Raw genomic sequence first — 16,109 nt, forward strand, 5'->3', positions numbered from 1 at the left:
CAACTGCATGTCTTCCAATATGGTCGCAGCTACGTATGTGTCTTCTAACTTGGTTGCAACACGATCTTTTTGTTTTTTTCTTGGATGAGGTGAGGGGCCAGTTGCATGTCGCAGAATAGGCACACAACTGCATGTCTTCTAACCTGGTTGCAGTTTGTAAGCGCCTTTGTTTTGTCGGAGAGGGCGGCGGCAAGAGAGAAGCATGTCCAACTATAGCCACGCAACTGATCTCACAACTAGCTTTGTTATTTTCTCACAGTGGGGAGTGGGCATTTTTCAAAATATTTTGGTCTTTTTGTTATTTTTTTAAAATCATATACAAAGTTTTTTTGCATTGAAAATATTTTTCCCAAGGAACCGGAACAAAAAATGAATTTTTTTTTTGTGGAAAAAAGAGCATATTAAAGCTGAAATAGTTATTTTTGTCTAGATTCAGGGACACATACATGTTTGTTGTGGTGGAATGGAGTATCGATAGACGGTGTGCTGCTCTTTTTCTGTTTGAAGTCTCTGGAACGTGGACCCAGGCTCAACATCTTTCTAGAGGCCACCCCAACGATACTGTTTGAACTGAGAGACGAGCGGGGACAGAGAAAGAACGGGCGAGGAAGGAAGCCGCATCACGGGGGTGGGCACATCGAAGCTTTCCGCGGCAGAAGTCGGCGGTGAGAAGATGATCGGCGATGCAGGGGCTGTGAATTTATTTTCAATTTTTCATTTTTGATTTTGTAGTTTCTGTTTCTATTTCTATTTATTTTTATGTTTTGGATTTGTGTTATTGTTTCTTTTCTAAATTAGTGATGTTTTGGATATTTATCTAAAAAATAATGCCACTCAATTTTGCGCACACGTGGACCACACATTTTTTCTTAATTTATTTTTCTTCTTTTTTGTGGCAAAAATATGTGTTCAAAGAAATACAAACATGCCACATTTTTTTAGAACAACTACACTTTTTTGTATGAATTATGTTTGTTTGAGACACACTACAGTGCAAATCGACTAGGAGAACTGACGCAGACACCCATATATTTGACAGCCCAAATACATGCAAAGAAAAAGAATAAACCAATCTAAAAGAAAGAGAACAAAAAACAATAGGAGGCTGCCCACGTACAAGCAAGAAATAAAAAACCCAACACGAGATAAGCAATTTGGAAGAACAAAACAAAGGACAAAAGCAGCCCACCTAAAAAGACAAGAAAAAAAGGACAAAAAAAAGCCCTGTACACGTTAGACAAGCCCAAATGAAAACGAAGGAACGACAAGGAAATCGAACGGGGCATCTGCAGAACGCTGACATCACGAAGTCTAAGTCGACTGAGTTTTAGACAGACCCAACAAGAAAAACAATGTCACTTGTTATGGCGGTTTCTGTACCAATGCACATCGAGTAGGTGATTCTACCAAGTGCAGATTATTATTTCTCCGGAAAAGAAGAACAAGTGCAGATTGTTGTTGCGCTTTGCGTGCGCGTTGTCATTTCTCCAGATCGGATACGGTTCAGAGAGCAGCATACATACACGCAGTTGTCTCAGGCAAGTCTTCACCTGAAACTATCGATTATTTGCAGATCATTCAACATAGTATCTGCTTACTGATAGTCACCGCAGGACGGTCGTAGATGCTCATTCAGCCATGAACACGTCGCGGAATGCCTGCATCTTCCCCGCGGCAATCGACACGGATGCCTGCACCGAGCCGGCCTCTCTCCCGGCGACAAGCACCATCTCGCCGTCGTTGTTCATAGACGCCAGCTCCACCCTCGCCGGCCTCCCGAACCCGAAGTCCAGCCCGTACGCGGGGAACCACGGCGACCCTACCAGGACGACCGCGCGGCCGGGCTGGATGGCCGTGAACTTGGTCCACCACCGGGCGCGGTCGCGGAGCGGGTCGCGCTTCACCTCCGCGACGGCCTCCCTGACAGCCAGGAGCGCCCGGGCGGGCCCGTCCGGCCCCGCGAGCACCGACCCACTCAGCGAGGCCGTGCAGAGCGCGACGCAGTTGCCGGCGTAGGCTTCCGGCACCGGGGGCGACACGTAGGCGCGGCAGTCCGCGAGGAAGGCGGCGAACACCGGGGCGTCGTCGGCGAAGCCGCTGGCGCGCGCGATGGACACCCACCCGTGCGCCGCCAGGGCGGCGAAGGTGGACGGCGCCGTGCCGATGTTCGCCGCGGACGCAAGCCTCTGCTTGAGACGCCGCACCGCGGACGCCGCGAAGGTGAAGGTTCGCCGGCTGAGGCGACGCCGGGCGTCGAGCGCGGGATCTTGCTTCGGAGCAATCTGCGTTGGTTCAGTGACATGGATTGGAAGCTTTGGCGAACAAATTGCATAGGATCACTTTGACATCCAGCGCTCACCCTGGGCAAGTTCGGGGCGATTTGCTGCAAGAACAGCCCGGCGAGCTCCTCGTCGCCGTGGAACCGCACCAGCCTCCGGTCATGCAGCGCAGCCGACCCGGCGGGCACCCGGCCACCGGCCGCTGCCGCCGCCCACATCTCCAAGAACCGCCAAATGCCGCGCCCGTCCGCCGCCGTATGGTGCAAGGCCACCCCCAGTGCCACGCCACCGCCGCCACCGACGAACTCCGTCACCTGCTTACCCACGCATTCCGCATAAGGAAAGACAACCCCGGATAACTTACACGTGTGAGGTCAGGTGTGACGCGTACCTGCGCGGCCATCACGGGCGCCGGGAGCTGGTCACGGCGGATGTTCGGGACAAGCTGTCCGAGAGCGTCCTGGTCGTGTTCCGACCCCTCCTCGACCAGCCGCTCGAAATCGAGGTCCGTCTCGGCCTCGACGAACGTGACGCCTCGGCAGGAGCAGCCCTCCCGCTCGTCCGGGAGGACGATCGACAGTGCGCGCGAGTCCGGCGAGTATGTGAGCTCGCCGGCGAAGGGGTGGAAGGCCGGGAGCACTTGCGCGAGGGAGGACCTGAGGGTGCCGACGACGTCAGAGAACGGGACGCGGGGCAGGGACCGGAAGAGGAAGACGCGGCGGACTGGGGGCAGCGCCACCCAGAACGCGTCGAACGGGGACAGCGGGACGAGCCGGCCGGGGTCCGGGAGCTCCGCGCCGCCAGCGGCGGGGAGGGGGACGGCGGTGGTGCTCCTCGTGCGCACCATGGGCGGCATGTTTCCCGATCTGTTCGGTGGCATTCACAGCTTCCTCTTCTGGCATAACCGCATATTAAAATCGCTGGAAGCGGCGGCGAAGCTGTCTGCTTGCGCGCTTCCGCGGCGCGCGCTTGGCGGCATGGCCGACCCAGCGGCAGTCTACAAGACTCGTGTCCGATTTCAACGTTTCTTCATCTGATTATTTCTGAAAAAAAACTGTTTTTCCATCCTTTTCATGGTTTCTGTTTTTCATGATTTTCACGAATATTGAAGCAGTTGCAATCTGAGTCGAGACCCACGAAAGCACCCAGCATTGTATGAGCGTTATCATTTAGTGCCACATATGTGGACGCTTCTCGCCCGAACGGACACATGACACTCGTCCAAACGTGTGGGCAAAACTGCTCTTCGCCCACACTACGCTCACACCATGATAGATGGCAACTACAAGTGTGTATATGTGGCAACTAGTTAATCAAACACATCAACTATCGTTGGCCATATATGGCAACTATGGTTTAACCACATGTGGCAACTCCAATTATTTACACATTATACATATGTGGCTACTAGCTAATCACACATGGCAACTATGGTTAATCATACATGACAACTATGGTTTGACCACACATGGCAATTTCAATTAGTTACACACATGACAACTAAATTTGATTACACACGCGTTCACGCTCATGGGGTGGGGTGAGCAGTTGCCACAAAGGTGTGTGGGCCGTCGTAGCTGCGCCCAAACGTGTGGACAATTTTAATGTTCGAGTCGTGTGGGTTTTCTCTTGGGTACGACCGGACGACTCGTGTCGGCTGTCCATTATACCACACGTGTGACAGTTATCAGTGTCCTAAATGATAACGTCCACACATGTGGCACAATTCAACATAGCCCAAATGCAGTCAATGTCGTTTGATTTATTTGCACAAATATTGAAGCAGTTGCCATCTGCGTCCTTCCTTTTTCAGGAGTAGGTATACTTTTGTTCATTTTGCCATTTTTCTTCTTCTTTTTGTAAGAACAATTTCCTTTATAGAGACGTATTTTTGGAAAATATGAACCTTTTATATATCCACAAACATTTTTCTTGCATATGTAATTTTTTAAATACTTGGATATTTCTTTGATCCAATAATTATTCTTGACATCCAAGATTCTTTCTAAAAAAATGTATTAACATTTTGCAAACATTTTTTAACATACATGAACACTTTTTATTAACGCACGAACATTTATTTTCTGTATGTGGTTTTCTATAGTGCAAGACATTTTTATTGAGACTTTTATATATAACAAATAATGTATTTGAGAATTGTATAAAAATTAAAATGTATTGTGGAGCCAGATAGACACTGGCCCATATATGATCGTTGCAGGCGAGCATGTGGGTTGCAGTTCTATGCCACATCGATCAACACAAGTCTTGTTTGTTTTGAGCTATTATACGATGAGCTAGTTGCAGGGGAAAATTTGTTGTGCTAAGAGCAACTTTAGTAGAGTCATCGTATCGTTTCGATTGTCATAATAGCCATTATTATATGATTTTGGCAAAAAATGACACTAGCAGAGTTGTTATACCTGGCAAGACCGTTATAATTTATGGAACGCCCTTCGTATATAGCCTTCTAGCCTTCATATATGGCAACTCGTGGCTTTCTTTTGTTGCATATAAATTATATGTGGCACATAAGGCCTTGTACAATGGGAGGTGCTTAGAAAAATAAACCGAATTTTTCTAAAGCACCGGTGCCTATTTCTATAGGAGAGACGTTTAATTGTACGATGGGAGGTGCTTAGAGAAATAAACTAGGCTTTTTTTAAGTGCCAGAGCGTCTCTTCTATAAAAATAAGCACCGGTGCTTCAGAAAAATCCGGTTTATTTTTCTAAGCATCTTTCTAAGCACCTTTCATTATACAAGGCCTAAAAAACTTCAAATGGCCCACATCTCATGTGAGATGACAGGGAGGTTGGGAAAAAAGTGATGTCTCACTAACGAGTACGCCCCATGATTTTGGACACAGTAAATATAAAAACTATGAGTTTGGGCATAAGAATAGTAGGCTTATCTATATGGAGCATGCTTGATATGGTGGATGGCAATCACAAATATGACGTCTCTGCTTAGTTGCTCTAACAATGATCTACGATGACCGTTGTTTGTTTAGCAGTAGAGTGGTTGTGACATAGCTAAAAGCAAATACATCAATCAGGCCATAGTTTTATCATTTGGCTATCTCTTTCTTTTCCTTCTCGCAAGGCAACTAGGCAAAATCTTCTTTCCCTCAATCTTTGTCGGTGAGTCAATGGATTTGCTTCCTCTCTGCTCGCCACTTCGATGGCTGGTGTCAAGGAGGGGAATCTAAGTGCCTCAGCTCTGATTAGTAGCTAGGGGAGTAGGGAGCTCAAGCTGACGACAACACTTCATCTTTGAGCCAGTCTTCAGTCTTCAATCCTTCTCGAGATCGTCTATCGGGACGAATTAGACAGATCTCCAGCATAGGCTCCTACCGACTCCTCGAGGCAACGTGGTCAGGATTTTTCATTGTGCATAAACGACGATGAGATTTGATGTTAGTTTTTTCAGTCGATTCAAGGGTTCTAAGACGACGATTGCGGTTGTGGGACGCTAGTTCTCAGGGGCATATGCACAAAAGACTTCTTGACTGTGGTTGACAAGGTCAATAACAACACATCAACGACTCATTTTGTCGGCGGCACGGTCATTCGATGGTTTAGAGAGACTAATGTAATTTTTATATGTTTGGGATGAAATAGATTTGTGTTGTTCCCCAAAAAATAAAAAATTGGAAAGCAGCTCCGAAGGTGAGAGCAACTAATTAAGGAGGCTCGTTCGGGAGCCTCCCCAAAGGTCACCTAGGGTGGCCTGAGAGAGTGCCACTTGACGCCCTCTCAACCGCCATCACGTGTCACGCTCTAGACGCTCCCTCTGACTTTTGTTTTTCTTATTTTTCCGCATGCATTTTTGGATTTTAGATGTTTTTTCAGTTTTTTTGGCTTTTCGGATTTCCACCGGTCTTTCTTAACTTTTGGACAATTTTCTCCGATTTTTTGCCAGGAAAAGTTTTTTTTTTGCTTCTACAACAGGCACGGGTTTGCTTCCTCGAGAGGCACGGCTTTGCTTCCGTGAGAGGCACGATCGCACCTCTCGAAAACGGGAAAAAATGCCTTATCTTTTTTTCTCCCTTCCGCAAGAGGCATGGCCGTGCCACTAAAAAACGGAAAAGACGCGTTTTTCTTTTTTCCGTTTCACGAGAGGCATGGCCGTGCTTCTCGAAAACAAAAAAAAAACATGATTGCTTTTTCTTTCTTCCGCTAAAGGCATGGATGTGCCTCTCGAAAATGAAAAAAGATGTGTTTTTTCCCTTCCATAAGAGACAGGGTTTGCTTTCGCGAGAGGCCTCTTAGAAACAAAAAAAAAACGTATTTTATTTCTTTCACAAGAGACACAGATTTGCTTCTGCTAGAGACATAGATTTGCTTCCACGAAAGGTACAGTCGTGCCTTTTTTGGAAAAGAAAAAAAAGTATGCTCTCAGTTGGGTTCTTTCCTCCAGTTTCTTTGCCCGGGTTTTTTCATGAAAAAAGTTCGTTAAAACCTATCAATATGAGATATAATTTTGAAGATCTCGACACGAGGAATCCAATGATGAAAACGGTTCGAGATTTGGAAACACGGTTTAAGAGATAAAATATTTTAAATAAACAGATCTACGAAAAAGAAAAAACTCCTAGGTAAACTTCTAGGTTGCGACAAGTTGCGTACATGCAGGACATCACTCGTCGCAACCTGGAGAGGTAGAAGTGATTTTTGAATGGAGTATTTCTCAATTAATGATTTCGCTTTTGTTAGAAGCCCAACACGGAGCCTTACGGAACTTCCCGCTGAGCTGCTCGGTCTACTCCGGTTGGGCTAGATCGGAGGTGGGCTGATCGGTGGTGGCCTACATACTAGAAGAGGCCTAATCTCGCCTCCTTCCCCTCCTCCAGGCTCCAGCCGCCCATGATTTCCCCGGCGGGCGAAGCCGGGCCAAGGGGAAACGACGCCAGGATCTTCAGCGCGAGGCTTGAGTCCCTCCCTGTTGTCGCTCCTGTCCGGCACCCCGGAGGAGATGGAGCCCATGGGTTGCCGCCAAGGGGACTCGACGTTGGCGCCAAGTTCGCCTCCGCGGTGGCGGGGGTCAAATGGGCTCGTCGCCGGCGACGATCTGGGCGCCATCCCCAGCCACTGCGGCGCCGGCCTTGGCGGAGTTCGATCCCGCCGCGTCCATTACTCGGAAGGCGCCCCAGAGGTGAGGCCGGTTGATCCCGTCGATGATTTTCTACCTATGCCAGAATCCCCGTCTATTGCGGTGTCTGTAGACATTCCGGAGAAGCTCTAGTTCGTCCACGGTTCCGCGCCGGTGCTGCAGTCTCCGCCGTTCCCACCGGCGAAGCCGCCGGCAGCAAATTAGAACAGACTGCACGGTGCGCACCCTTAATTCTATGCCGTTGCCTCCCGTACCTTCCACAAATGATGTAGATCTGGTGGCAAAGGATGGTTCTCCTTCAGAGAAAATGGCCTCAGCATCCATGGCTGCTGTTGATCTGAATGCGGCCGGGTGCGGTGCCTCGGTGCCCATCAGTACGAATGGCGCATCTTATTGGAGATCAGAGGGCCGCAACGACCATTGTGGCAGCAAACTCCACATTTTGAACCAGAAGAAGACTCATGAGCATCCATGGCCATTTTCTCTGTGGATTTAGGGCTAGGAAGAAGCAGTGAAGGGAGCGACCGTAGTAGGACGGCACGAGTTGGCCGGTCGCTACCAGGTAGGAACCTTCCGCCGGCAAACTCAGTAGAGTTGGAATTGAGAAAATAACGATGCTTACACTGTCTCAAGTGACGACAGCACAAAGAAAAAGAGCTACAAACAGCTACACATCAGTTGGGTACCCAAATGTTCCATGATCAATCCCTCGAAAATAGAAAAAGGTTACATAATCAAAGCCTCCGAATACCGTTGATGCACAAAGGCATGGGTCTACAATGGGCGACAAAGCCTATCCGGCCTCATCGTGCTGCTGGACCGGTGGCCACCGTTGACGCCGTGCTAGAGTTAGGTACCATCCTGAGCGTTGCGCTGCTCTGGGCGACATCAGAGGTGGGCTGGTTGGTGGCATACATACTAGAACTTGAGCTGGGATCACCATTGGCGCTACCGGTGTTGACGATGCTGCGGCTCTCCTCGAGTTCAAGGCACTCCAGCAACTGCGCCATCATGCGGGTCATCGTCGGTCGCTTCGCGGGAGTTTGCGCCATGCACTCGAGGGCAAGGTCGGCGACCTTCCACACACCGTTGACATCATAGTCGCCTTGCATGCGTGCATCCACAACGCCCTCGATGTCCCCAGATGAAAGGCGCTGCTGCACCCACTTGACAATATGAATGGGTTGTGCCTGCGGGATTTGCACGAACGGAGGTTTCCCCGTGATCACCTCCAGCAACACGACACCAAAGCCGTACACATCGCTCTTTTCAGTGAGCTCTAGGACTGTCGCGTACCTGCAGTGCATATGTGCACATATGTGATGGATTTGTGTTACAGTCGTCTCAGTCGCATCGCTAGAATTATACTGAATTCTCAACAACTTAAAGCAAGGAGACATACTCGGGGGCAAGGTAGCCTGGTGTGCCAACCACCCTGGCTGTGGATACATGGGTATCACCATCCTGATTGAAAGCCTTCATCAAGCCAAAATCAGCAACCTTAGCTTTTAGATTTGCATCCAGTAGGATGTTTGACGTCTTCACATCCCGGTGTATGAAAGGCGGGCTACATGCCTTGTGCAGATACTCGAGCCCTGCATGCACATCATACCGTTGACATTGGCTACACCACATGTGCTAGCATGCAAATTCCTAGAGATCAAAAGCAACAAATGATGGGATAACATAATCCAAGCCAGAAGAATGTATACCTTGCGCGGACTCCAGTACAATATGGAGTCTCTGTCTCCAGGTTAAACATCCATCATTGCGATCTCTCCCTGCAGAACATGGTCAGTGTTAGCATTGGGGAACTTGAAAATGGAGATTCCAAATGCTCCTAGAGTTGAAATGACCTCTGAGTTTATGTTGGAGGTCTCCTTCGGACATATACTCATATACAAGGGCCATGTACTCCCCATCCTTGCAATAACCAATCAGGCTGACTAGATTCCTGTGATGAATCCCTGTCAAGTTTTGTGCCTGAGCCAGAAGAAAACAGATTAATTAGATACTGTCCAAACGAATCTAGGTGACTATTTACATACTCGATCATGCATTACCTCTGTCAAGAACTCTTTTACACCCTGATTGGAAGATTGAGACCGCAGCTTGACTGCAACTTGAGTACCATCCTCCAAGAAGCCATCATATACGGGGCCAAACCCTCCTTCCCCAAGCACTCGCCGGAAGTTGGATGTTATCACCTTCAGTTCCGTGTATGTGAATCGACGATTGCGCGATTGCACGTCACTCTCCTGATTATGTATATTTGCCGGTTCTTCATATGACAATAAAGAACAAAACAAGTATTACCCACTGTGGCACCATCACAATTGCTTGCAGTTACAGATGGACACAGGTAGAACAGTAGTTGTGTTAATGCCAAGTGTTTCTTAGGCTCACCTTGTTTTCTTCTTATTACGAAAAAGAGCAGTAGTACCACTAGTGCTACTACAACCACGGATGCCACTACAACAACAGCAATGTAGCCGGTGGTTTTAGAGTTTCGGTTCTCTTGCGTAGGCTGGCAAGAACTGTTGTTGCTGCAAAGGTTTGGACTGTGGTCGTATCTATCAAAAAGAGGAAGCGATTAGTGGTGTCGGAATAAGATAAATGGCGGCAGAGGCATATCTGATTGATTCACCTTAGAGTTAGGTTGCCATCTTGAATTCGTATCAGAAGGCCGAGCGGAATCGTTCCAGTAAGCTTGTTCCCTGTCAAATCTCTGAAGGAACCAAACAGTTTTGACATAAGAAGAAAAGTGTCGTAAGTATCAACAATAGTAACACACTAACAACATTGAAAGGACATGTATAATTTTTAAAGTCGTTTTTTTGGTTAAAAAATCCTATGGGATTATTTTGGTACAGTCAATTGCAAAAATGGATAGCAGGGTTGTAGCCAGATCAATCTTAATATTCTTCCATAACTAAAATACTACTACCTCCGTACCAAAATATAAGATGTTTTTGTAGGCTAAACTAGCATACAAAAACGTCTTACATTTCGATACGGAGGTAATAGATACCAAAGTTAACATGATTCAGAAGTACTTACAGTAGCACGAGAGAGGGTAGTTGTGAAAGACCATCAGGAATTGATCCAGACAAGTTATTATGTGACAAATCCCTAACATATATGCCAGCATATGTAATAGTGAGCTGTACTGCCAAAATTCATCATGAAAATGGATTTTTAAAAAGGGGTACTTACAGGTACTGGATAGCTTTGAGATTGGCGAAGTATGACGATATATCACCACTCAAGCCGCCAAATGACATGTTTCTGTAGAAATGCACAGTAGTTCAGACAGCACATTTATATGCTTAACTCTCATTGTGTGACAGATTAACCCCTTACGCCTGCCAGAAAAACATGTTCAGACTTACACGCTTGTGATTCTCTGAGGTCTGGAGATGGGATAGCTACAGTTCAGACCATCCCACACTAGGTTCTTTGGGGCGCATGGGTCACCCACCCAGTTCCTGTTCAACTGGTACTTAGCCTTGATTGCAGTGATGGCAGATACTATTTTTCAGTAACACAAGGGGGGAAAAAACAGCGCAAGTTAGTCAGACCATGTGCATATCTATGTATATTAAGAAAATTCTAGCGTCTGTATTCACCATCCTGAGGGTCGGTCCCAACCCCGGCGGTGGAAATAGGGGTAAAAAGCTCGGCGGCATTGATGAACGGCGGTAGTATTGTGGAGTTGATCTCCATGATCGGTCGCAGTGTCGTGGCGTTGGCGGCTCCTAGTATGACGAGGTTCTCCTTGGGGCTGACGAACGGGACGGGTCGTCCGGTGGTCCTGGAGACGACGGTGGTGACAAGGTAATCAAAGTCGCCTATGAGCCAGGAAGCAGAGGAGTTGGGCCGCTTGAGGCTGATGAGGAACAGGCGCCGCTCCTGCTTGCCGTCCACGGTCTCCAGCTCCGCCAAATAGAAGACAGGCAGGAGCCTGCAATGGGAACGTGCAAATTACCACTTACTCAGATGCAAGATATTGGCTGGAACTTGAAGTCGCAATTCATAGTATGCTGTGAAGTACTGCTAATATGAATGGATTTTGGCTGGATCATGTGCGCACCCAGGCATGGGGTAGACGTGGTTGGGCTCGGCGTCCCAGGGGAACCACATGACGTTCCTGGTGGTGTTGCTCGGCCGGACGGCAGTCTGCATCACCACCGAGGGCACGTCGTAGAGCGGCTTGCGATCCTCCACCTCCATGGCCACCTTGGACGACGTCAAGATGGTAGTCCACTGGTCCTCCGGGTTGGTGTACGGGACCCACACACGGTCGTACGTGTCGTTCGGGTACCTGATCAGATCGGCGGCGCCGAAGTTGTGCCGGCCGACGAGCACCAGCCCCTGCGTGGCGTTTGCCTGCGGGTACAGCGTGTCCTTGAGGGGCCGCAGCTCCAGCGACGAGATGAAGGGCGTCCCGGACCGTGTGTTCACCAGGCAGACCTGCACGGAGTCGTCCGGGACGACGGCGATGACCTCTGCGACGTGCACTGCGTCGGGTTTCGAGATGTTCACCGTCTTCCAGAAGTTGACGCCGAGGTAGAGGTCGAAGATGGGAGGCTTGTTGAGACCGTCGTAGTCGCCGTACATGAAGGTGGCCCGGACCAGGTACTTGGACGTTCCCGCCACGAAGGACGGGAGGGCGTAGCAGCCGCGCCGCCCCGGCGGGCCGGGGAAGCTGCGGAGGCTGAGCACCTGCCGGTGGCTTCTCCAGTGGGACTGGTCGATGTACTCGGCCGAGACGTTGTAGTTAGAGCCGGGGCCGATGAAGCCGGCGTCTGAGGTGTAGGCCAGCTCGGTGGCGTCGTCCACGTAGCTGCTCTGCTCAGAGAGGCCGCAGTCGATGCTGATGAAACCTGAGAGCATGGACATGATGCTTGAGCCTTTGCCTGCCTGCATGCGAGTAGGATAGCATAGCGTACAAGATGTTGGAGCTCAGTACCGGTGCTGTCGGGCGCGCTCTGGCAACGAACATGAGAGACGCCGCCGGCCAGGCAATGCAGGAGCAACAACCACGGGGCCGCCATTGCTCTCCGTGATGATCGCTCCAGTTCACGACGACAACGTGCAGACATGCTGCTACCTTGTGCACCCGGCGCTTAGAGGGGCTAGCTAACTAGGACAAAAAAAGTACATGCTGGGCGACATATAAGTAGAGCCTTCACCCAGAGTCATGCAATGCAACCAAAGGCGCTTGGGATGAGCGGTTAGCCGTCTCAAGATCAAAGAGTCATGCAACCAAGATACTTGCACGTACATGTGATAAACCTTATCATTTGACACGCAGTTATATATCTATTCACCTCAAGTCAACTGCAAGGCAACGAGCCCATCCAATAGCTAGCTTGCAGGCACACCTTCAAATTATTGGCGTCAAGGTCAACGTTGCGCAAGCACAGAACAAGTAAGCAGATTGGTCCATGATTAGCGGGGTATAGAGTAGAGAAACACGTAATGTAATGCTCAAGATAAACCGGCCAACCAGGGAAGCCGGCCACCCTGGCTTAGGTTGACTCGTTGCTGGGCCAACTAGCCGTTCATCACACCGTACCAGGTATACTCTGTTTCCTCCCAACCAAAGCAACTCATGAAGCACACAAGTCTACAATAATTATCTCTCTGTATGTTTCACTCTGGAGGGCGGTGACCAACTGCGGCCGTAGCGGAGATCAACAGTGGCAGTCGTGGTCGTGTGGTGGAGGCGGTGAGAGGCGGCAGTTTTGTGGCGCGGACTGGTGGCTCGGTTGCCCGGCACCGGCAGTGGATCCGTATTCCCGCGGCATGGCGGGTCTCTACTGACCTTGTACGATGAGTCCCCTGGCTTTTGATGGCTTGAGCTGGCTATCTTCTGTCAGCGCGAGGTGCTTCGGTCATATCTTGCTGTGTGAACTATGCGTGACTTATGATGTTGCTGTTGAACATCTGTACAACTATCTTAACTGATGTGTTGCTGTTGGCCATATCTTGCTGCTGATCCTGGGCTATTGATCATGTGCTGTTGGTCTGAAATCATGTGGGCTGTTCCTGTGAGGTGCTCTGTGATCAAGTTTTGATCATTTTCTAAATTCATATAAACCTGCGATGTTCCGGCACGGTCTTGCAATTTAAATTGTTGTTGTAAGACCACACTGATGCATTGTCATTTAAAGTATCAAAATAAAGAAAACATACAGTAAAGCAAATCACAAGACCAAACTGATGCTTCTCATTTTTTTTTTGGAAAAGGGGGATGTACCCCAGCCTCTGCATCCGAAAGATGCATACGGCTCATATTATTAATAGGAAATTCCAGTAACAAAGTCTCGAAAGGTCGTAGTACAATCATAAACAAAAGCTCAAAAGAGGAAAGACCCAAAGCCACAACCGGCTGGCAAAACAATAGGATCACTACATGCCTATCCTATTACATGACCGCCATCCAAACCGGTTGAAAATATCCCGAGCTATCATCTCCCATCGGGTAGACGCAGTAACCAAACGCTCCCTGGCCTCCGTCGGAGTGAGTAGCGACCACATACGGATGAACGCCGTGGCCCTGAAGATAACCTGCAAAAAGTGAATGGTTGTTAATCTGTTAAAGACTAAATCATTTCTGCAGTTCCATATTGCCCACAATAAAGCACAAACGCCAACCCGAATGTGTCTTGCAGTGTCAGAATCCACCCCATCAAGCCATGTTCCAAATAACATGCTAATAGAGGTGGGCTGATTAATATTAAACGCAATATGAACCGACCACCACAGAATCTTAGCCAAGGGGCAATCGAGAAAGAGGTGTTTGATGTTTTCGTTATGATCACAAAAGCTACATCTAGCCGAGCCCACCCAATTTCGTTTTGCAAGGTTATCCTTAGTCAAAATGACTTGTTTATGCACAAACCACATAAACACTTTGATACGTAAGGGTACCTTAACTTTCCAAACATGTAACGAGGTAGGGATGACGCTAGAGTTAATAACATCCAGATACATTGATTTGACCGAGAACACACCGTTCTTAGTAAGTTTCCAATGCAGCTGATCTGGCTGCTGAGACAACCGGACTTCCATTAAACGTCTAACGAGATGGAGCCAGGCCTCCCAACAATTTCCAACAAGCGTCCGTCTAAAACTGATATTGAGGGGAACGGATTGTAAAACATTAGCAACATAGGCTTCTCTACGTCGGACAATGTTGTACAAAGAAGGATATTGAAGTGCAAGGGGGGGGTCTCCCCAAGCCACGTATCCTCCCAAAACCTCGTAGTAGCACCATTCCCAACAATAAATTTAGCCTTGTTGAAAAAGAGTTGTTTAACTCTCATCAAACCCTTCCAAAAGGGAGAGTCGGAAGGCCTCACATTCACCTGAGCCAAGGTTTTAGCATAGAGATACTTATTGCGTAAAATCTGTGCCCAAGTGGCCTCCGTCTCAGATGACAGCTTAAAAAGCCACTTGCTAAAGAGACATATGTTTTTGACTTCCAGATTTTCAATACCTAGGCTTCCTTGCAAAATGTGCACAACATCAAAGGTTCACTACCAAGAACAATTCACAGCAAATTCTACTCAACTTCAGCAATGAAACACATTAAAATCTCACTGCCTATAGCATCACCTAATAGGCTAATATGCATTCTTTGAAGGAAATAAATAGGCCACACAATGCATATGCCAACAATCATCAGAAATGTCCATGTTTCCATAAGCTTGGTTAGACGCGCCACCCTCTTCTCTAAACGATGAGCTTTGAGCCAACTTCATTCTAGCCCAACATGTAGTTCCTGGAAAGCACGTCCAACATGATCTGGAGGAGGAGGGTCAACCCAAACAACCAATTCACATTCATCAGGAAGCTGCAACATCAATAATCTCATCAAAATGCAATCTTGGCAACAATGTAAGGCAAAACAGAGAAAATCTATGTGAATTACATCATGTGGGCAACCAAGGAAATGTCTCCCCGTGCTTGCTCCTCCCCAGGCGACACAACGAGCGGGAATGAGCCCGTGGCCCGGGCACCGGTGTTTGGAACGCATCTCAAGCCTGCAAAAGCTTGGATCCGACATGTACAACTCGGAGGAGAACCACACTATCCCAACCGCATCGACCTACGATCGAGAAATTCCCCTAATTGAGTTGAAGCCCTAGTGAAAAATCCACAAATCAGAGATGCAAAATTTGCCTCCCCGGCCAGCCGAAGAGCTCGCGGATGACATGCCCGAGTTGCACATCCACGCACCTAACGTGCGGCCTCCCTCCTTGAGCTCCAAATCGATGGCGTTGCCGCCGGTGATTTGCCTCACTCATGTCTGTGCGCCTTCATGAGGTAGAAGAAACAGAGTGACGAGATAACAATTGGTGAGGGCCCACATGTAAGAAGCAAGGGCAGAAATGTCAAACTGACGCCCGGTTACCAGTCAAAGGCCATTGACCCAAGGGAAATGACCCGAAGGGGGATTTCTGCAAGGGCCATATACGGGAGAGGGGTACTTTTGAGCATACTCAAAGTTTAGGGGCCATTCCCAGGTGGGGGTTCAAGTTAAGGGGAGAAATGGAATTGTCCCTAAAAATACAGTAGAAATTTCACCTAGAAAATCAATTTCTACTATATTATAAAATATGTTTGTCAGAAAAGCATGAAACTTTCCCAGATTGCTCGGTATAGTAGTTTTGATTTTACATATTTTTTTCAGAATTTCCCGACAC

The 16,109-nt window shown here is 48.4% G+C and overlaps 1 protein-coding gene and 1 pseudogene across 1 annotated transcript; both read right to left on the bottom strand.

The window, feature by feature from the left end:
* Window positions 1-1,520: 1,520 nt before the first annotated feature.
* Window positions 1,521-3,266, bottom strand: LOC123133865 (anthocyanin 5-aromatic acyltransferase). The gene is made up of 3 exons (XM_044553258.1): window positions 2,671-3,266; window positions 2,360-2,593; window positions 1,521-2,282 (listed from the first exon to the last, which is right to left on the bottom strand). The coding sequence occupies exons 1-3, from the start codon at window positions 3,157-3,159 to the stop codon at window positions 1,629-1,631; spliced, it is 1,377 nt and encodes a 458-aa protein (XP_044409193.1). The 5' UTR covers window positions 3,160-3,266; the 3' UTR covers window positions 1,521-1,628.
* Window positions 3,267-7,986: 4,720 nt separating this feature from the next.
* On the bottom strand, window positions 7,987-12,449 carry LOC123136387 (probable LRR receptor-like serine/threonine-protein kinase At1g51820; annotated as a pseudogene).
* Window positions 12,450-16,109: the final 3,660 nt, after the last annotated feature.

Source organism: Triticum aestivum, chromosome 6B (assembly GCF_018294505.1).
Source record: "Triticum aestivum cultivar Chinese Spring chromosome 6B, IWGSC CS RefSeq v2.1, whole genome shotgun sequence".
NCBI classification, from domain to species: Eukaryota; Viridiplantae; Streptophyta; class Magnoliopsida; order Poales; family Poaceae; genus Triticum; species Triticum aestivum.